A 21,849-nucleotide genomic window follows, 5' to 3' on the forward strand; every position below is an offset into this window, starting at 1 on the left:
TAATCAACAGATTAATTGATTTTCTCAAGGGATTAATGAAGCACGGACTTGAAATGGTGCAAAGATCACTTTCGTTGAAGCAAAACAACCTCCGTTTTTAGTTGCTGAATGAAAACGTGGAGAAATTGTTTTTGTTTCATCAAAAAGCATAGGCATCAATAAATAAAATCTTTTTTTTCTTCGAGCTCGGATATGTAAAGTGTTTGTCTGGAGTGGCAAACTTGGTGTGACATGTTGCATCTTGTAATATGAGCCCGTCTTAAGAGGAGCTGACAAGAGCTCTAGGGTAGATGTACGGTAAGTGCAGCGCAGAGAGAGCGCCCCGTTGGGACCGCAGCCACACGAACAATCTCTCCTCTGGGCTTTCCATCATCTACTCAGACCCGTGTTACTAGCAGGATGGCCCAATGGATCACAACATGCCCGTTGCGATTAAAGGCTCGACTAAGTGACTTGATGACAAAGTGGTCGTCATTTGAGGATAAAAGGCAACCTTGAGAAACACTCAATTTTTGGATGGAAGAAAATATGACATCTGGATACAACTTAGATCTGATATTACCCGAGACTGGCAAAGTTTGAAATTTCAAATAATGTAGACACTAAAAAACAGTAGTATGGGTAGTTTTTAAATAAGGGCCAATTAAATGGCCCTTCAAACATTGGCTAAAAATGACAGATATTTGCAGATTACATGCGCCTTTTACCTTGTTGTACTCTAACCATTCATAGAGGTTTTAAAGTAGCACTGCTGTCATTATTTAAAATACATAAATCCATACCATAACCTTTTACTCTGAAATATATATCATTTCATTTTTTGATTAGCTCATTCTGTAAAACTGTCATTCAAACAAAGCAAATTTTGTTTTTTTTACAAACACATTAGGTGAGTAAGTTGTGCAAGAATTCACCTGCAGGTAACGGTTTTGCACATAACCTAGTCACAGTTTGCTTGCAACATAAATTAAGCATAATGTGCTAAATGACATAATTCAACTACTAAAACAGAAACATATATGACAAGAATTATTGCCTTGCAATGCATTCTGTGAACAGAAAACCTTTTTTTTTCTTTATTAACAATATATACTTTTGCTCCCTGCTGTTCAAAGGGAATAGGTAGCAGGCCAGCCCATAAATAGTAAAAAAGCCACATAGAACTGACACCTATTGAAATGCCTGAAGAATGAACAAACACAATAATTTTTCTAATTAGTTCGATCAATCCCAAAGACGTATTTTTGTTTTGTTTTGTTTTAAGAGTCCAGACATTGCGCTACATAGGTTTTTAATTGTTTTCAAATAACTGAATGAATGGATGAATGAAGTAATTGGCTAATTGGTTATTTTGGGTGATTAAGTACTAAATTAATAATTTTGGATACTTAAGCTCTAGTGCAACATTTATTTTTGTATCAAACTAATAAAGTAATGACTTTAGATACTAAAACAGTACAGTAATGACTTTACTCCCTAAAATCATGACTTTATGTACTTAAGTAATAAACTATTGAGAATGTTATGACTAAGTTAATGATATTTCATGGAACAAATATCAGGAATTCAGCTTGCAGATGTAGGTCAGTGCTTCTGACTGTGTTTAGGACTTGTTGGCTCACTACAGGGACAACAAGCTGAAAAAGATTCGTACATTAGGTCGGACCAGTGCAATTTGCTGGGTCAAGCATGAAAGCTGTCCTTCAAACCCTGGTGCACCCCACACAAGCAGACTGGGACCAATTGGTTTGGGTCAGCTTGTTCTTTTAGAGTAGCAAATTACAAGGGTGAAAACAGAATGAATCCTTCTGTAGCACTTTACTACAACAAGCACACTACAAATGTGAAGTATAACTACCCCATAGATGCTATATTTTAAATGTTTTTGAAGGATTATGCAAAAACAGACAGTCAAGATAAACATAGTGGTTGTCATCTTTTTCAGGTGATAAGACTCCAAGCACATTTTTCAATGAATGCAAATCATTTATCAAAACAGAATACATATAGCGTGAAAACAAAATTTATTTGATCTAAGAAGGTATACGTTTTAGCAGATGTTTTTGTGATCTTTTTTTTAAAATCATGTTTTGCATTGAGCACTTATTCACAATGTGGTCATTTTGTCAATTATCTATCATACTGTCCCAAAATGGCTGGGAATATTCCTACTTATGAGAAACTATCGACAATAATGCTTTTATTTTTCCCACAAAAACTCCCTTGAGCTTGACGTATTGTTCACGTCCAGGTGTACTACATGTTTTTCAAAGCAATGATTTTATTTTTAAACATGTATTTATTCCAGCCCCCTCTCTCTTTACAACAGCTTTGATTACAATATGTATCGCTCACTCTTGTGCCGTGGCGTAGGTGTACCTGCCTGAAATAGAGAGCACCTCTGGTGAAAAAATGAAAACACTTTCGTGAAGCCTCCAACTCACATTCTTACTTAAAAGAGATAAAACAGTAGAATAAAAGCCTTTTAATTAGTGCATCTTGACTCCTAACAATGACTCAAAATAGGACATTTTATCCGATTAGGGTATGTACAATATATTAGCAATAACATTACATGTGAAACACGTATGCTCACCTGCCTAAACATTGGCTACATATTTAATACATACTGCATAGTTAAGATTTAAAAAGACTCCTGGAATAAAAAAGGTAAAAATAAATTAAATGCATAATATTACAAAGATTGTTAAAATATTACCCATGGAGGATAATATGTTGCAAGGGGTTAAATAATCATTTAAAAGCTATATTTACCTTCTGTGGCGGCTGAACTCTGCTGACTTTAAAACAAAATCTGCACAAAGACAATGATGGATGTTTACATAGTTTTACTTTAAAAATTTGCTTGACCAATGATCAGAAAAATGAAATATTTGCTCACTTTACAAGACCAAGTTCAAACACCCCATTCGTTCCCAAGTTCCCACCATATGACCTCCCAAAAGCTGCGGAAATCAAGTGCAGATGAGCAGAACAAAACTGATAAGTGATAAGTTTGAGAATTGTTTTGCTGAAAAGACTGTTAAAAAATGCAAAAGAATCATGCATGCGGACTTGCTGGTGCCTATCCCAGCTGGCTTTGGACAGGAGGCTGGGGACACCCTGAACTGGTTGCCAGCCAATCGCAGGGCGCACAGAGACAAACAACCAGTCAGGCGGATTTGAACTCAGAAGGCTTAAACTGTGAGGTGGACATGCTATTCAAAAGAATCATATCATATCATACAAAAGAATCAAAGACAGCAAGATTTTATCATAATAAATATCTGTTACAAGCTTTGTAGAAAATCGCTGTTGAAAAACGTGATCCCAATTTTGGAAATGTTTTTTATTAATAGGTTTTTGAAAAACTGGTCACTTGACAACCCTAATATTGCAATTTTGGATTTTGTCACAACTCCTTCCCTATTTACTAATAATAAATTGATCACCGCATTTCGAACATAATGCTTTTCAACATGACGAATTCAGACCTTCAGAATTGGCTGTGGGGTGAAAGTGAAAGATTCTGATAAAGCAGCAGCGAGACAGAGAGCCGACAAGACTGAACAGCACAAACAGGATTGACGAATGACACCTTCATCGACCATCTGTCAGACGGCATCCGAAAGGACAGCTTTCGTTTATATCCATCTCTCTGCCTTGTGTTAAAACTATGAAATATTTATAGTATTACTGTAAATGTATTGGGATAATAGAGCTGCAGATGTTCCATGAGAAGCCAATCCGAAGCCTTTGCAATAATCTCTTCCATTAACACGTTGATATCGTGAATTACAGTAGTGATCACTGAAGCAAAACTTGACATATATTTAAAAAAAATAACAAAAGCTCACTTTTTGAGCTGAAACAATTAAACACGATTTATGACTTTAAGATGCTAAAGAATATTAGTATTTATTCTGCTTTACATTTGTTTATTTGAAGCACATTGATATGCCAAGCAAGCTGCAACAACTTAACGTTAACATGTCATCAGTGCAGTACGTAGGCCAACTTTAAAATAAAATTTCACCAAATAATATGTGGACATTAATGCAATAGCCTTAGAGAGGCTTTTATTTTGAAAAATGTCCCCAAAAATTGCATTCCGATAACTTGACATCCTCACAACTCATTTATCCTAAATTATCATATTATTATTTATTATATTACACAGCTACCAAAATCATTACAATATCAAATTCAATCGCTAATTAAGGACATGAACAAACTGCTCGTTTTTTAAGTTGTCATTGTTTGGTATAGCATAAGTCTGATAGCTGGTAACATGAGGACGAGACGGGTGGCGAATTCAAATACAGTCGAACATTTCAAAGTCAGACAGAGAAAAGGTCAGACGCATGAAACATCAAAAATCACAATAAAATAATTGTTAATAATGTCATAGCAGTATCTCAACCAGCAAAAAAAAGGCCCCACAAAATTGTAATAGTTGCTAGTCAAATTCAGCTTAAAAATAAGTATGATTCACCAAGCTGCCTGGCGAAAATGTATTTAGAGCCTTGCTAATTGAGTGAGCAAAAGGAAAAATACCCAGATTGAAAAAAGCAAAAACTGTGTTGTGTTGTACATTACCGGGCAAATCTGGTTAGTATTATGCTTCGTCACTGCTTCCTAACTTCCAACACACTTTTATTGGCAGATTCACTTTTGTCTTAGTGAACATGCGCAACCACCATTCATTCATATCTTTGATGGAAAGTGGCAATTCCCTGTCATATTGGCCTGCCTTACTATTTTGCATTAAATGACACGCTTTAACATCCTCGCTGAAGCTACCCGTAGCGTAGTGTGTTTAGTGCAATCGTTGACCCGCCTCATCCTCCCATCTGTACTCGATTTCTCGACTTCTTATCTATCAGCAAGGACGTTGGCGGTGAGTGCAAGCGCACACACACGACAGTCGCCGTCGCTCTCATCCTGTCTGGCACCTGCGGCCCAGAGAGGAGGAAAAAAAAAAAAAAAAAAACCTACCGAGCCTAATCTTGTATCTCTCAGCTGTAGCCAGCTTGAATGGGTTTCCAACAGCGGCCAACAGCTTTATCTGCTACCTGCAGAGAGAAGCTAGAGGGGGCCTATCTCATATACACACACATGCAACATGGTACCTGCACATAAACACACAATAGTCACGCTCAATGGTATCACACACTAGGCAAAAGCATGTGCAGATGTGTATAAATGCGTGCAATTGCTTATGTTTAGGTCTTGTGTGCCAGTATATATAATGTGACTCAAATGATGAAGAAGCACTGCAGCAGCACTAAAGATATATTCTTTATCACTTGATGGCACAGGGCTTAATTTTAGAGACAGATTTTTCCCATTTTAATAGTCTACGCTGAAAGATTTATCAGACTTTGCCGTAGCATTTATTCACACACACACTGAGAGCGCTCCTGCAAACGAGCGCTTTATAGAAAAATAGAGAGCAGAGCAAACAGTTCAGTTTTTAAATCTTTTTCTGTTATTAAAGTTTAATCTTATGCAAATGGTGCTCAGGCCACAATAAATGGCATTTAACGTCAAACACAAATGTGCATTAAATACTGCACTGGGAACCAGGAGTAGTAAGTGTTGGCACACAATTAAGGAATCAAATGTCCGTGGATTAAAAATATAGCTTATTACCACAGGGCAACTTTGCATTAATCCATTTTTTTAGAAAAGGAGTTTTAGCTGTTATGAGCCTCCTATGCACACACAGCTATACAAACACACACGTTCATGTACGCAATCCCTGAGAAGTCATCACTCCATCGACGTTTCATTGCGCAATCCATCTTAATCAGCGAGCTCATCAGAGACAATATATCCTCCTCTCCATCTCTCCTCCCTTCTTCGACCAAGTGATTGAGGGGTGTAAAGAGTAGGATGTTTTGGCCTGTCGTCTCCACCCCCTTCGCATCGTACCTCCCCCTCACCGACTCCCACCGCCCACCTCAATGCATGGACAGCTCTTAAGTGCTTGTGGGTTTTTATGTTTGTAGTGTTTTATAGGCGTGGGCAGAAGCCAGGGGCAGTTAAAATGTAGAAGCAACGTGGGAGGGGGCGGGCCAGGAGGAGGAGAATGAGGCAGAGAGGGGAATTACTGTAAATCCAATCTTTATTGAGAGCGACGCAAATGACATGCAGGGCCCGCCCAGATTTCTGCAACGCCCGCTTACTTGATAAATTAGGGCGGGCTGACAAACATTGTAAATGTGCATTCGTTGGCGCGTTTGCTGCAGTGACGTTTTCGACGCAAAAATCTTAGAATGCCTGTCACTCAGGGAGAAAAAAAAATTGAAAATTAAAGTCTTCTCACATATGGGTGAATTTATATTTTTATGAGGATAAGCGATACAGCCAAAAATTAAATCTCGATTTTTCACCAGTCATTCTGAATCGTTACGATTTTAATTGAAGTAATAAACCCAACAAATGTTTATTTAAAGGTTTGATTTTTTTGAAAACTAAATTCAGTGAAAAATATTTAGACAGCAATAATGTATACTGGTTTTAAATCAGTTTTATTTAAAACGTAATATTCATAGCTTGTACACTTACTTAAATGGCAATTTTAACTCATTCAATCCCAAATACATATGATTCAACCTAGGTATTTATTTATTTATTTTAGGGGGAAAGGAGGGTCGAAAAACGTCTGTTCACCAAATGAGCGAAACAGTTAGTAACAATTGTGAACATGTCTCGTAAACCACTCCTCCAGTATTCACTTTCACAAAACATTTATTTCACAATTAATATCATTTTCAAATCTTTGATTTTTAAAATGATGAATTAACTGAATTAGATCGTTTTAAACTAATTTAATAAATCGAGCAGTTAGGCCCTAAGTTTTGTGGTTGTCAATAACAGGCATTAGAGCAGTAGTGTGCTCACTTTCTTCTGTGCTCTTAACTGTTCTGTTCATCAATAAGTTAGTGCCTAACTGTTCTGTTCATCAATAAATACGTGAAACAAAGCGGCCGCTTCTCCAGTACTGATTGTCTGCAAGACATTGTAAACATAGGAAGAAAAACAGAAAAAAAATAAAAGGCATCGGCAGTACTTGAACCTGTGATGCTAAGGCGTCAATTGCACATGCTTATACCACAACGCCACTTGCAGACATTGATGTCTCCTACAATAAGACAAGTTAATATGGTGCTTAATTAGCATACCCAGTTTGACTGGCTCCTGGGAAGCAATTTGACCGGGCCGCGATTCTTTGATAGCTGCAACAATGTTTGAATGTTAGTAGCACTCATTTTTAAAACAAGGGGAAAAAAAATAATAACATCCTGGTAAAACACAAACATTGCGTACGTCCAATCGTGTTGCCCCTGTCATCCAATCAGCAGTGAGTGCACACCCATCTTCCCTACCCACACCAACCACCTTCAGTAGAGAACGTTAGTGTGCTTCTTTTTCCTTACGTGCTTTTTTTATTGCATACCCTTTTATTATTGCAAGCTTTTATTGCTTTTCAACCTTCCAATTAAGCATTTATTTCACAAAATTCTACTCTTCATACTAAAATTTACTCTAGTGTGACATAAACAATATATGTCAGATTTTAAAATACCACAAATCTGAAGCTGTATCACTTCAACATTTCATATTTCATGAAACAATCATATGGAAACATTTTGTACTTCTTCAGCACTAAATTTACCAAGACACTTTATAAATGAATAACATATGCATATTCATAAAAAATATATACTCAATACCATTTTTCAGACTGATACAGTACAAGTGCTCAACTCGAGTGGTCACCGACACAAAGTACCGACACCACTAGTACGTTTGATAAAGAATATTAAAAAAAAAAAAAAAAAGACTTACCCGCTCCAGTATAGCATTTTCCTTAAAATGTCATGAAATTATAGGCAAATTTCACTCTTTTTCATTTGTTATTTCTAGTTTGTGATTGAGAAACTGCTCCAAGAGTACTTCTGATTTTAGCACCGGCTGCCATCACTACTACCAATATCTTGAAATAAGGTCAGGTATCGGTGGTCGATTTGAATTTGATTAATTGTTCAGGATATAGTCACACGAAAAGCCAGGTAAAAAGTCAGCCGCACTCCGAAAAACAATCCCAGCACTGAGGATTGTTCAGCAGGTATATACTTAAACATTAATTTGAATCACTTCTCTACATTAAATATGAAATATTTATTAGGGCAAGTGTCCCCCATTTAATGCATACTCACCACTGGTGTGTAATACTGTACACATTTGGGAGTGTTTCTGGGTGCCCTCTAGCCATGAAGAACTCACCCCAGCTTATATTGGTCTACCAGTCAGCTAGTATGGCATATAATTGGCCACAGTTGGCTTCAAGTGAATGTTCGCTGCCTGCCTTAGGCTAAATGATGCAGCCACAAAAACAGCTACAGTCCGTGCCGCATGTCAACCACTAGTTTAACTGCTTCCCCACGCTCCTGCTTGCCCGGCAGCTTTGCCACAGGAGAATAAGTTTGCTGGTGTTTATTCGGTTTGTGAGGGAAAATAACTCATCTTTTTTATAACTGCACTCTTGTCCTTAACTGTCTCATTTGGACATCACGCGTCAGGATGACCTCGCTCCAAGCTTCTGAGTCAATCAGTTAGTCAGCACGTGAAAAGGTCGACCTCTTAGTCAACAAAGGAGCGAAGAGGATGTCGGCCAGACGGCAAATCGGTCAAACAGAAGAAAGGCTGGTCCGACGGTGCAGCCCTAAAACCCTTTGAGGGCACCCTGTACCTGCCTGTTGCCATGGTGATGCCGTCAGTGATTTAAATACTAGCCTCGCTCTTCCTCATTTTTATCTTTTTCTCTTCCCTCTTCCAGTCCCCCATTTTTGTTTGTCTGAGATGTGTCTGACATTTTTTTTTTTTTAAACCACCGCTACTTCACCTTGCCCCATCCTCTCTCTGTTAAATGACACTTTACTTTACTGGTGCTCTTGCCATTTGCCACACTGTAAAAGCTCTTGTAAAACATGCACAACATGCAAAAGTTGTCATCACGGACACAAAATTACCAATTGCATGCTGTATACAAGCACATAATCCCCTCTGTTTGTGTGCACTTTTAATGTTTGCCTACACACACAGCAGTGATGCCGCAAATGATAGTGAATGATCCACACACTCACTTGGATGTTGGCACCTGCTGACAGTCAGCTGCCAAATGGAGATCTATCATTTTATGCTACAGTCTCATCATCAAGCATCATTTAGGCATGCTGGCCCGCCTCTCTCCTCCCTTGACACACTCCTGTGCCAAGACTCAAGATTACATTTCTCCCAAATGAACAAACAGCCTGGTGGGGAGGATGAAAGGCTTATGAGTGGGCTATCAGCGCCATCTAACGGTTATTTTAAGGCAGTTTTCACAACCTGGATCAAGCAAGGTAAAATGCAATGCACAACCACACAAAAATATTGCAAAAGTTGCAATGATGGTGACAGTGTTTCATTTTACACACAAATTTAATTTATGGAAATTTGGGCCTGTTTAAATTGTATTATTTTCCATGGATTGTCAAGAGGTATATACACAGATTAGTTGCATACGCCCTCTGCCATCTAATTGAAGAGAATGATATTGTTTTGATTGTATGATTATAAGCTGGGGCCATAAAGAGTTGATCAAAGATACATTATTGGTGGTAAACAACTGTGGTGGGGATGGGGGGAAAAACACAGGAATGAGACAAACAGAGAACCATTGCAATCAAAAACATGCATATATTTTTTTAAACGCAGAAAAAAAAAGATAAGATGGAATGGAACGGAATGGATGGTCAATTTTAGCTAATAGACAATTTGCAATTTATAGATTCTGTTGGCTAAAGGCAACATTTATAGTCTCACATACCTGCATTGACAATAGCATCTACTTCCAGAACTGTAATGTTGCCGCTGTAGACTGAGATTTTCCCATCAAGCTTTTGATTCCTGGGATAGCGACTCACTTCGGGACAAGCTGGCACAGAGACAAAAAGGACCAAATATGTAGCAGGCAAACTGCACCAACAATAGCGTATTAAATGTAATTAAGTGAACTGTCGTGTTGGGTGTCACACCTTCAACTTGAGTCCAAGCTGGGATGTCTTCCAGCCGCACAGAGTCGGTCCTGTAGTATTCGCGCCTGACCTCCACAGGCTGAGACAGCAGGAATTCTGAGCAAAAACAGCAACATATTTTACAAAGATAATTTTTCTACCTTTAGTCTTCCCACATTACAAAAGCATGCATTTTAGGGTCACTTATAAGACTCTGACTCTGAGGACAAAATGGTTTCAGAAATAAGACATAAACGTCGAAGGTTTGTCACGAGAGTCGCAGGCATACTGGAGCCTATCCCAGCAGTCTTCAACTGGTCGCCAGACAAACAACCATTTGCAACTGCAAACACATCTAAAGAAAATTTAGAATGCCCAATTTACCTACCCTGTATGTTGTTGGAATGTGGGACACTTGGACAATTGTGTTTTCCTTCATATTAACAGCATTGACAAAGAAATTGGCTTGTAAGTATTTTGATTGAAAAATGGGGTTGTGAGTGAGTAAGTGAGTGAGTGAGTGAGTGAGTGAGTGAGTGAGTGAGTGAGTGAGTGAGTGAGTGAGTGAGTGAGTGAGTGAGTGAGTGAGTGAGTGAAACAGGCAGACAGACAGACAGATAGACAGATAGACAGATAGATAGATAGATAGATAGATAGATAGATAGATAGATAGATAGATAGATAGATAGATAGATAGATAGAAAGGAAGGAAGGAAGGAAGGCAGGGAAGCTGAAAGGCCGTCCCCCACGCTCAACAGTTGTGGATTAAAAAAAAAATGTTGTGGATTTTTGCTAAATTCTTTTAGCGCAGTGCTGCTCGAATAGTGGAGCGTGCGCGAGGTGATGCCACGGGGGTGCGGATGGCCCAAGGAAAAAGGCTTTTTTGTAATCTGAAGAGTAATTGATGTGCTTCGTTATTTTTTTCTGTTTTAGACTAAGTTGTAACCCATATAAAGACTAAAAATAATTGACAGTCGTTGAAAGTTGATTTATATTGCTTTGTTTTCTTTTGTTGATGTTTAAAAGGCTACAGGTTTAGGTGTACAGTACTTCTACAATTTTTATGGATAATAATCCTATTTATAGTAAGAGTGGAGGTGGAGAGTTTTCTCTTTCCTGGGGCGGCCTTGGCAAAATATAATTGACAAGCACTGTTTTAGCGCAATCTGACTCTGGAACTGATCATTTCATGCCCACGAGTTTCCAACAAACGCTTCCCATTTTGTGCAGGAAAGACCAGTAAAACAATTAAGGGGTGCAGCACACAAACTCACTTTTGATCTCCTTCCAGTCGCCCTCAGTGGAGTTCAGGTCAACTTTCATGGCTGCCATCGCCCCTGTGTGGAGAAATGCTGTCAGCTTGCCAATGCCAATGACTGAGCCTGACCTAACTCGTTTAACGGACGGCGAGGAGAACCAATTCCCCAGGGTGGACCACCAGCGGGTTGCTGTGGTGGTTGGAAAGTTCGCGGTGTTAATATGGCCGCGGACGAGACTTTTCGCTGGCTTGCGTCCCAGGTGGACACTTCTAGCAGTTAAAATAATATGCTTGAACCTGACACCGGCTGCGGCCACACAGGACACCTGCCCGCGGCCGAACGGTATCGGGGTTGGAATACGTGAAAGACGGCTTAATATTTGTGTCGTCATGTCTCACTAGGTAGTGCGACGTTTTACTTATGCTCCAAAGAGGTTATGTTTTCGTAAAATTCAAATTTAAACACGTGAATTCTTCTACGCTTAGCCTACGTCAACTTGTCATGTGCCATTTTTGTTTTGGTTTTCGGAATGTACCATTAGTTTTGTAGGGGAGGGAGATTAGTTGTAGCGAAATATTTTGTAAAAATGAAGGAGTCGGTCATCAAAATATATCAACCGCTGGTATTTAAATCTGGCATTTTGACAAAGAAGATGTTTTGTTGCTCTCTATTCTAAACGCTTATCTTGACTAATAAAACACAGAATCCGGGGCCTACCATGATAAAATAGTGATGCCTTTAAAGACTGTAGGAATTGTGAAGACACGAGTTACCCCACACCGCAAAATTAAATAAATACAGTATTTTGAAAAGATTTTTTCCACACATTCACAATCTGGTTAATCGATTTATTTTCAATAGATGTGTCAGGTAATTCTTTTACGACTTAATAAAAAATAAGACGTGAGTATAAAATATGGAACTATATTTGTATTCAATTATATTCATTATATCATTAATTACAAAATCTAATTACATTAAAACATGTTTCAAATGTAGACATAAAACTGTACTTTTTAATTAACTTTTATTTCATACCCAAATGATTGACAATCATGATAAATCCACAAACCGCATTGCAAACTGGTAAGTCTCACCAACCTGTCAATCACAAGTTGTATATGCCGACCTCTTGTGAATTTCCGCCAGACGGAAACTGTCAAAACGAAAAGAGAAAAAAAGGAACATGCGACACAGACACAGTTACAGACCAGAGCCCACCCATCCAGTGAGAAGAGACAGTAGTTTTGCATGACAATTTTGAACTTTTTCACAGGTCTGACAGAGCTTCTAACATCCCGGACCCCATTTCCTAAAGACTCAACAGAGGAGACTGACGGTATTTTCCTTATATGTATCTGTATAAATGTGAATGTGTGTGCAGGGCAGGCATTGACAGTGAGTTATTAAAATGCATGTAAATGTAATTTTTTTTGTACATCTGTCTTTTTTACCCATTTGAGGATGTCAAATGTCACAGTCCCTTCATACTGCAGTTTTATTCCAAAACAGATAAAAAGCAATACATTTCAGTCTTCCAAAATGAGGCTGAGATGAGCTATATCTACCGGTTGCATGTGAATCATGTCATGATCAGTATTAGTCTTTTGGTATACAATATTAAATACTTCAACAAAAAAACTTTCAATACATTTAATTGTACTGAGATGAATTAAATTACCTTGTTGGTATTCAATGAACTTTTCGTCTTTGGGAGCTTGAAAAAAAAAGAGGAAGTGTGTTTCCTTGGCGATTAAGGCCAAAGCAGGAAGTGTTTGTCATATGTGACAGGCTCACCCAACAGGCGAGTGCATCATGTGAGACGCTGCCTCAAAAGTGTGCTAAAACTTAGTTAGTTCAATTGTCTTTGTTGTAATAAAAAAACAACAACATGGCTTATAACAAGCTTTTACATGCTATGTGATATAACTAAAAGTTCTTTTTCTCTCTTTTTCTCTCACCCAGCATGGCAGTGTGGGACCTGTCCATCACAGTGGAGGACCTAGGGCCTCACGCTCCACCAGTCAACCTTAGTGTCACCTCTGAGCTCCACGTGGGAGGTGTTATCCTCAAGCTTGTGGAGAAGACACGTGAGTCACTGTCTGAAGACAGTGTTCTTAAATGACCTTGCGTGCAAATATTTTCCCACCTTTTCTCAAAATCAAACAGCTCGGATATTATTCAGTGTGCAACGAAAATATCACATCATGAATGTATTCAAATCTATTGTACGGTATGTGCTGCAGAGATCCAGCGAGATTGGTCGGACCATGCATTGTGGTGGGAGCAGAAGCAGCAGTGGCTGCTGCGAACATCCTGGACTTTGGAGAAATATGGCATTCACGCTGATGCCCGTTTGCTCTTCATGCCCCAGCATAAGCCCTTAAAGCTGGGCCTGCCCAATGGCATCACCCTGAGGCTCTCTGCCTGTTTCTCCAATCCTGTCTTTCAGACTGTGATGGGCATCTGTACACTGCTCAGTGAGTGTGTCACATGTTTTGATTTTTATTTCATATTCACTGGAGGCTACATCAATAAATTTTTACCATCAAATTATATATATATATATATATATATATATATATATATATATATATATATATATATATATATATATATATATATATATATATATATATATATATATATATATATATATATATATATATATATATATGTACTATTTTTGTACTTTTTGCTCGTAATGTTATAGCAGTTTACCAAGTCAGTGGTTCTCAGCCTTTTTTTTAAATGATGATTTGAAAGATTTAACAAACTCTGGAACTACATTTTTAGGAATCTCAAAAAAATTAATTAACATGGCCTTTTCATCTTTCTTTTTTTCTCAATGCGACCCTCAAAGGAAAAAGTTTAGTCACCTCTGCTCTACTCATTTGTAATGACCCTGAGGCATCTCAAATACATAACCTCCTGACCTGGAGTCAAATGCACTTCCAATGCAGCACAAAGCTTGTGATGATAGCGACCGAAATGAATAACTTGGCGGGGACTCGGCTTGCATGACAAAAAGCATTTAAAGTTGTTGCCAACTTCCCTTGCGAGCTGATAAACAAACAAGCGAAGAATCAGTTGTGATTTTTCACAGCCAATTGACTGAATGTTAAACAGCAATATATATGCATAGTTTAGAGTCCCAATTGACACTGGTGTGATTTGAACACATAACCTTGGATCCGGAGTCAAGACACATGGTTCTGCACCAGACATGTTTGCCTTAATTTCCCTCAAGTATTACTCTTGTGTCTGATGTTATTTCGCAGTACCATGGTCAGGTTGAGGTTAAGATTTCATGTCGGGACATGAATCAATTCAAATATTGCACTTGAAGGTTGAATTGAAAGTTGTCCATAATCTAGCCATTTACATTTATAAACATTTCATAAAATAAATTACAGTTATAACTCCTTCCACATAAACTGTCACGAATAAAACACATAACGCAAATTTTTTTAAAAATCAATTGAGGACAATGATTTACTATTCTCTGTGCGCACATGTTCAAATGCTGGAAAAATGACCCTGATGTGACTTGACAGTCTTCTGAGCTGGAATCAGATACTGACATCTTTTAAAAAGAGTCAGATGAATTTAAGTATAAATTTAACATTTTGGCACATTTGACCTCCACAGATATCCGTCACCCTGAGGAACTCTCACTCCTTAGGCCAGTAGAGGAGAAGAAAAAGAAGAAAGAGAAAAACTCAACAGAGGAGATTTTTGACCTAACTGCAGTGCCACTCTCCTCAGGTACTGGAGCGTAATCCAGTATATGGTATTTCTGACATGTCGCTTGTGCAAATGATTTTTGTATTGCATAAACATACACTGAAAATTAACATGGCCAGTAATACTTTCAGAATCAGAATCACTTTTTGCACGACTTTTTGTTGGCAGCATCCCGGCCCAGTTTGTACAACGGCGTGCCCGTTCATTTTTCCGACTCGCCTCAATTGGAGGCCATCTACAAAATGTTGTCAGTTCCTCAGCCTCCTCCTTCACCTGAAGTGATAACCAAGCAGTACCGCCCAGCCAGCGTGGTGGACAAGGCCCACATCAACGGCAGGTACACTCATCATACACACACGCTTATATGTAATATATCCGTATTTTTGGGGGACGTAAATGTGGTAATTCCATACACGCATCAAACAAACTGTTAATTGTTCTTGCGTACCTTTAAGTTCGGTGTTTTGCATTGACTTAGGTTGAATTCTTTAATGGTTTATAGTAGAGCTGCAGCTATCAAGTATTTTAGTATTTGGATAGCCACTGAAAAGTCTATCAAAGAATCTGATATAATCTGATAAGAACATAAGACAATAAAACACATTTTCATTTTAATATTACATTTTGAATTTTCATTTTTGGATTTTTTTTTTTTTTTTTTTTTTTTTACTTTTTTTCTTGTTTCAAGGGACATCAGCAAGATTTAAAAAAAAAAACTACACATATGATATATGAAATGAATCTACATCAAAACCACAGTAGAAAATGTACAAAAATGTACACAAATAACATCAAGTCAGTCATAAAACTGAATTATAAAAGCTATTAATGTCAAGAGAAATACCTGGCATGAACGAAAATGCGAACGAGCTAAACGCATACAGGGCAGCACTATAGAACATGATGAAGATAAGAACTAATATTCGCTAATATGTTATCCACAGTCACAAGTTGTCGGATCAACAAAACAAACAATTTTTGGGCATACTATCACATGTCAACATTCTTACAAAGAAAGCACAACTTACAGACAGCCGTGGGCCAGATTTCACAGAGATCGTGTGCGTCACCGACTGACCGCTCTCAAAACCACACCATCGTTCTCTCTACAAAATGTAACATCAACAGCGGCACCAAAAAACAAAGATCAAGCCAAACAAAGCACAAATGAATGAACTGTTAAACTAAATCGGTGGTTGGGGACCACTCATCTAATGTTATTATTACCTAAAACCTATTTGGAACAATAATCATTTACATTTTCAAAATTGCTTATCCAATACCAAATAAATGTATGTGAAAATGTTTCTGACATAGAACTTTTCCTCAGGTGGTTGGATTCATCTCGCAGTCTCATGCAGCAGGGCATCCAAGAAAATGACCGATTGTGGCTCCGCTTCAAATATTTTGCCTTCTATGATATAGAACCCAAGGTGTGTCTGTGGGTTCGTGTTGTTGAGAACACATCTTTAACTGTATGTGTTAGCAGCATCCTGTACCCGCTCTACGAATCTATGCTCAGGAGAGATCTTTGTATATTTCAGTACGATGTGGTGCGTCTGACTCAGCTGTATGAACAGGCTCGCTGGGCCATATTGTTGGAAGATATTGACTGCACAGAGGAGGAGATGATGCTGTTTGGAGCTTTGCAGGTAGAGCACAATAAATGCTCGTGCTGCTGCTGCAAAAAAAAAAAAGTTGTGGCAGTGATATTTTGCCCATTTTATGAATCCACATCGCAGTTTCAACAGAATAATGCTATTTGTGTATATTGATTTACAACTCGGTACGCATGTAAAATGCACTCTTGCAGTATCACGTCAGCAAGGTGTCACAATCGGAGCCTCAGACGTTGAACTCGGCCACAGCCATGGACGACCTTGAGTCGGCACTTCAATCCCTGGAGGTTAAAATGGAAAGCGAGAGCAGCTCAGCCTCTGATATGCTGGTCAGATACGATGAATGCATAATGCTGTCTTTCATTCAATGTCATCAGCCTTCGGAGCAATTAGGAATTCAAATAGGAATGCCAAGCAACTGAAAGATTATCTTTTCCCTTTTCCACAGGATAACATGACTGCACCAGAACTTAATGATTACTTGAAGATTTTCAGGTACTCTTTAGTATTTCTGACATGCTATTTATTACTTAAATTCAAAGGGCTTCCATTATTTGACATCACTTCAACATAGTTCCTTGAGACTGAATCCTATTTAGAAAGGGCATGGGGCCATCTTATCGCGGAATGGGTGTTCAAACGTTTCGCTCCAACATGTATTAAAAAATGAATGTGCTGTTTTAACTAGCAATATGACAAGATTGCCCGAAAACGTCAATATGCAGTGTGTTTTTGCAATGGTCACTTGCACCTGAACACAATGCAACATGATATTGTTGATGTGTTTCAGGCCAAAGAGGTTGACTCTGAAAGGATACAAGCAGCACTGGTTTAAGTTTCAAGACACATCTATTTCCTATTTCAAGAGCAAAGAGGAGAGCTTTGGAGAGCCAATTCAACAAATTAACCTCAAAGGTACACAATGGTATTGTAGCGTTAAGGAATATTTGACAGACCCGCAGAAAAGCATTTCAGTTTCTGCCAAGCATTTCATGAAACATACCACTACATTCCGCAATTTAAAATGAATGCATCTCAAGTCAAAGTGTTGATAATGAATAACATGCAGGATGTGAAGTGGCGCCAGATGTCAACATGGCAGCCCAGAAGTTCCTCATCAGGTTGTTAATACCAGCTCCTGAGGGCATGAATGAAGTCTATCTCCGTTGCGAAAATGTGAGCCAAAACCATCCAGGACCTGTCTCATTTTAACTAGGGTGTCAGTCTCAAATATCTGTGTTCTCGGCCTATAGGAGGAGCAGTACGCACGGTGGATGGCTGCATGTCGCCTAGCCTCCAAAGGCAAGAGCCTGGCAGACAGCAGCTTCCAGAGCGAGATACGCAGTATCCGCTCCTTCCTGGCAATGCAAAACACCAGCTCAAGTTCTCATGGCAATGCAGCCGCTACAGACGAGAGCATAAACACACTGAGTTTGGTGTCACCACGCTACCATAAAAAGTACAAAACTAAACAGGTGGGAAACAGCGGAAATACCATCAGCGGAAATGGTACATATGTTTGAGTATGGATGTGCAAGACAATAACTACAGAAATGTTTTTCATCCTACTTGAAGGACTAATATTCAAATAAAATTACTGAGATCATCTCAACGTACAGTACAGCGCAATGACAGCCCCCCCTTGCACACAGCAACATACTGTAAATGTGAACTATTTTGACTGTGTGTATGATCATACAGCTGACCCCTCGTATCCTGGATGCGTACCAGAATGTGGCTCAGCTCTCGCTGATGGACTCAATCTCGCGCTTCCTGCAGATCTGGCAGGCCCTGCCAGACTTTGGCCTCTCATATGTAGTTGTCAGGTTCTGTCAAACATTAGTTTCTAAACTTATTGAACTTGTCACATCATACAAAGGCTTGATAAAATAACAAAATAATATTTTTTTTGTTATCGGACAGGTTTAAAGGAAGTCGTAAAGACGAGGTATTAGGCATTGCTCCCAACCGTCTGATCCGCATCGACCTGGGTGTGGGCGATGTGGTAAAGACCTGGCGTTACAACAACATGAAGCAGTGGAACGTCAACTGGGACATAAGACAGGTGCGACTAGTGAGCTTTAAGGCAGATTTCAATGAAAATTTCCCCAACACAGTGTTATCTCTATGAAGTCACTTAAAATATATACAGCATGTGTGTATGTGCTGCATAAGCGGGTAAAAAGTATGTGTGTGTGTGTATATATATATATATATATATATATATATATATATATATATATATATATATATATATATATATATATATATATATATATATATATATATATATATATATAGAGTATATAGTAGTATGTATATATAATAGTTATATATAACATATATAATATTATTATATAATTTATTCTGTGAAAAACGATGTCATTGCTGCTGTTCTAAATGTGAGTTCAACCACATCACAGGTGGCTATTGAATTTGAGGGGAACATCAACATTGCATTCAGCTGTGTGACGGCCGACTGCAAAATTGTTCACGAGTTCATCGGGGGCTACATCTTCATGTCAACGCGCAGTCGCGACAAGAGCGACAAGCTCAACGAGGAGCTCTTCCATAAGCTGACTGGCGGACATGAGGCACTCTAGAACTCAAATACACCAAAGAATCTTAATTTGTGTGTGTGGGTGGGAGGGGCGTGCTGTAGGAAGAAAATAATGATTAGGCATGTTCCTTCCACTGTGACAAATATCTTGACATCAGAACAAAGAAATTTAGAATAGAATACATTGCACACACCCCTCATCACCAATGTAACATACTTACCTCATTATTCCAAACTCAACACGAATAGCAACTGAATTCTGTGCAAGAACACAAATAGATGCCAACAGCAAATATTTACCACTCACACTTTTAATAAAATCAAATGAGCGCAATTGATATGCTGAGCATTCAACTCAAGTCTTTTTAGGCCTGCCAAATATTATTCAATTAAGAAATGCTGTCTATAGGTGTAATGTGTGAATGGTTGTTTAACTATATGTGCCTTGAGATTAGCTGGTGACTCGTCCTGGGTGTAGAGTCCCTCAAATGGACAAACTGGTTTGCTGCTGGTGTCACAGTGGCAGGATTCTTCCTTAAAACAAATAAACAAAAAAAACACATCTGCTTACCTATAGGATGAAACAAAAAATTGAATTCAGTTGAAAAGAATGTCTTACTTGTAGGCCTGAGTTGTATGGCTTGGCTAAAGTACACCGGAGATAATTTCCCTTCGATGTCCCCAGTTGTCAACAACACCCGGTTCTCTGACCAGAAGAACTCAATACCACCTGTAGAGTAACATTCAGTCATCTCAGTTCATTTAATTGGAAGACCTATATTTGATGTCAATCAAATGTGTGTGAAGTTACCAGCAAGGGCTTTTGGGACATCAATAAATATAGCTAAATCACAGTCTTTCCTCATACCTGGTTAAGAATAATAAAATAAAAAAAAAAACATTTAAATCTAAAAGTTGTCATTTAATTAAAGCCAGACAATAGACCTCAGCATACCACTTATTACGCCATCTTCTTGCGGCAAGCCCGGGGCCAGATGAATGTGCGTCCTCTTCATGCGACTCAAGCCCTCCTGCTGGATGGAACTCCAATTACGCATGTAGGATCCGTGAACAGCCTCTGCAGGACAATCAGGTGTACCAGCCAAAACTGGCTTCAGCTCCAATTCTGTTACCTGGCCACACAAATCCAAACAACATTAGCATTGGAAGTTCCTGGTTCAAATGAATTCAGAAAACAAAACCAAATCTTAGCCATGCAGGATTTATACGAGAAATACCTGCATTGTGTGCCCCTGATTGGCTCGAATCTGCAAGCGTCCATCTTCCGGGTGTGGACGAAGCTTGAAACGCTGCTTGTCATTTGTGGCGACCACTCTCTCAACATCTTCCAGTTTGTATGGGCGGAATTGCGGGTGAGCCAAGACGTCGTCCACAAACAGGTAGCCATCTACGAAGATTACGCTTCAGGATACATGACAGCAGAAATTCTACTAATCACCATCCACCCATCCATTTTCTAGCAGTTACTTAGTCTCACAAGAGTTGCAGGCTTGCTGGTGCCTATCCCAGCTGACTTCGGGCAGTAGACAGGGGACACCCTGAATTGGTCATTACATTGCGGTACTAATCACCAATAGAACAATAAAATAAATTAAAATCCATTAATCCATTGTACCTGAACTTAAATGTAGACCCATCTGGTTGGCACCATGGCGAAGAGCATAGGACAAAGATTTGGACAACCTCACATCTCTGTCCTGCCAGAGGAAGTTTTGTATTAAAGTATGTCATATTATTTGGAACAGGAGACCAATGAACAGACGCCTTGGATAGGCAATGGGCCAGTAAATATTCTAAACAAACAAGTAAAACCATTTTTTGGTCTTAAATATATTTTTCGAGCATTTGCATTTTTTTTCATGGTTGTGGTGGGGGGGGGGGTGCAGCTCTCAATTTAAAACACATCTCAATATACAGTGTGTGTGTGTGTGTGTGTGTGTGTGTGTGTGTGTATGTGTGTATATATATATATATATATATATATATATATATATATATATATATATATATATAGAGAGAGAGAGAGAGAGAGAGAGAGAGAGCGAGAGAGAGAGGGAGAGAGAGAGAGAGAGAGAGATTTTTTTATTTTGTTTTGCTTCAATACGGGATTTGATTTGATGCAGTGGGATAATGATTGGATCCGATCAAGCGTCGTGTTTTTAATCTATACCGTACAAAAAGGCCTTCGGGTGTAACGTGTAAACTGTTTATGACTTCATTCGGTTAAGCACAACAGATTTTCTGATTCAAATTGGTTTTTGTTACACCGCTGCAGTGCCCAACTTTTCAACACAGAAAAAAAACATTCGGAAATTAATTTCTATGAATGTGTGCTCTGTTTTAATTAGTCCAATCAATGTTTCTGACTTTTTTATAATTTGGACCCCTTCCAAAGCAAGTGGCCGCAACTCACCTGCTCAAAACCACGTCTCCCTCTTTTTCCTCTTCTTCCTCCTCCCTCAGAATACATTTTGAAACCAAAATAATGACATTTCCCTTGCAGTCGACATCGAACCGGTTTTTTGACAGGATGATCACGTGGCTACAGGAGCTCTAGTCACGTGACAACTGTAGCA

At 38.7% G+C, this 21,849-nt stretch overlaps 3 protein-coding genes across 14 annotated transcripts in view; 1 reads left to right on the forward strand and 2 right to left on the reverse strand.

Moving 5' to 3' along the window:
- macrod1 (mono-ADP ribosylhydrolase 1) overlaps positions 1-12,486 on the reverse strand; it is a 129,148-nt gene extending 116,662 nt beyond the window's left edge. For 5 of the 10 annotated variants that reach the window (XM_088431079.1, XM_088431077.1, XM_088431075.1 and 2 more), the window contains exons 1-3: positions 11,342-11,834; positions 10,089-10,184; positions 9,881-9,988 (exon numbers count right to left, since the gene is read on the reverse strand). In XM_088431079.1, the coding sequence (XP_088287205.1) occupies positions 9,881-9,988; positions 10,089-10,184; positions 11,342-11,717 (580 nt within the window). In that variant the 5' untranslated portion in view covers positions 11,718-11,834. Of the gene's footprint in view, positions 1-2,110; positions 2,402-2,775; positions 2,816-2,902; positions 2,967-9,880; positions 9,989-10,088; positions 10,185-11,341; positions 11,835-12,427 lie in introns of those variants that run through there. The other 5 variants (XM_088431085.1, XM_088431083.1, XM_088431084.1 and 2 more) reach the window with 5 other exon arrangements.
- A 32-nt stretch (positions 12,487-12,518) lies between these two features.
- fermt3b (FERM domain containing kindlin 3b) lies at positions 12,519-19,590 on the forward strand. Its single transcript, XM_088431072.1, has 15 exons — positions 12,519-12,665; positions 13,292-13,416; positions 13,573-13,806; positions 14,978-15,094; positions 15,242-15,410; positions 16,404-16,506; positions 16,618-16,725; positions 16,887-17,021; positions 17,141-17,187; positions 17,483-17,607; positions 17,762-17,868; positions 17,946-18,167; positions 18,394-18,518; positions 18,616-18,757; positions 19,116-19,590. Exons 2-15 carry the CDS (start codon positions 13,293-13,295, stop codon positions 19,293-19,295), a joined length of 1,938 nt encoding a protein of 645 aa, XP_088287198.1. The 5' UTR covers positions 12,519-12,665; position 13,292; the 3' UTR covers positions 19,296-19,590.
- trpt1 (tRNA phosphotransferase 1) lies at positions 19,546-21,847 on the reverse strand. Of its 3 annotated transcripts, none has more exons than XM_088431088.1 (7): positions 21,687-21,847; positions 20,889-20,970; positions 20,491-20,660; positions 20,208-20,286; positions 20,064-20,120; positions 19,872-19,982; positions 19,546-19,786 (listed from the first exon to the last, which is right to left on the reverse strand). In XM_088431088.1, exons 1-7 carry the CDS (start codon positions 21,741-21,743, stop codon positions 19,767-19,769), a joined length of 576 nt encoding a protein of 191 aa, XP_088287214.1. In that variant the 5' UTR covers positions 21,744-21,847; the 3' UTR covers positions 19,546-19,766. The 3 variants fall into 3 exon arrangements, with proteins under 3 accessions (XP_088287214.1, XP_088287212.1, XP_088287213.1); XM_088431086.1 differs by having other exon boundaries at positions 20,208-20,385; XM_088431087.1 differs by lacking the exon at positions 20,064-20,120 and having other exon boundaries at positions 20,208-20,385.
- Between the last annotated feature and the right edge of the window lie 2 nt (positions 21,848-21,849).

Source organism: Hippichthys cyanospilos, chromosome 13 (genome assembly GCF_059441005.1).
Source record: "Hippichthys cyanospilos isolate Australia breed blue-spotted pipefish chromosome 13, RoL_Hcya_1.0, whole genome shotgun sequence".
In the NCBI taxonomy this organism is placed as follows: Eukaryota; Metazoa; Chordata; class Actinopteri; order Syngnathiformes; family Syngnathidae; genus Hippichthys; species Hippichthys cyanospilos.

Excerpts from the sequence above, each read along its gene's own strand:
- fermt3b (XM_088431072.1), top strand. The coding sequence starts at position 13,293 with ATGGCAGTGTGGGACCTGTCCATCACAGTGGAGGACCTAGGGCCTCAC. Across the intron at positions 13,807-14,977 it reads GGGCATCTGTACACTGCTCA|ATATCCGTCACCCTGAGGAA; the intron begins GTGAGTGTGTCA and ends TGACCTCCACAG. Across the intron at positions 17,022-17,140 it reads GCTCAGCCTCTGATATGCTG|GATAACATGACTGCACCAGA; the intron begins GTCAGATACGAT and ends CCTTTTCCACAG.
- trpt1 (XM_088431086.1), bottom strand. The coding sequence starts at position 21,743 with ATGTATTCTGAGGGAGGAGGAAGAAGAGGAAAAAGAGGGAGACGTGGT. Across the intron at positions 20,971-21,686 it reads GGAGACGTGGTTTTGAGCAG|GACAGAGATGTGAGGTTGTC; the intron begins GTGAGTTGCGGC and ends TTCCTCTGGCAG. Across the intron at positions 19,787-19,871 it reads CATACAACTCAGGCCTACAA|GAAGAATCCTGCCACTGTGA; the intron begins GTAAGACATTCT and ends ATTTGTTTTAAG.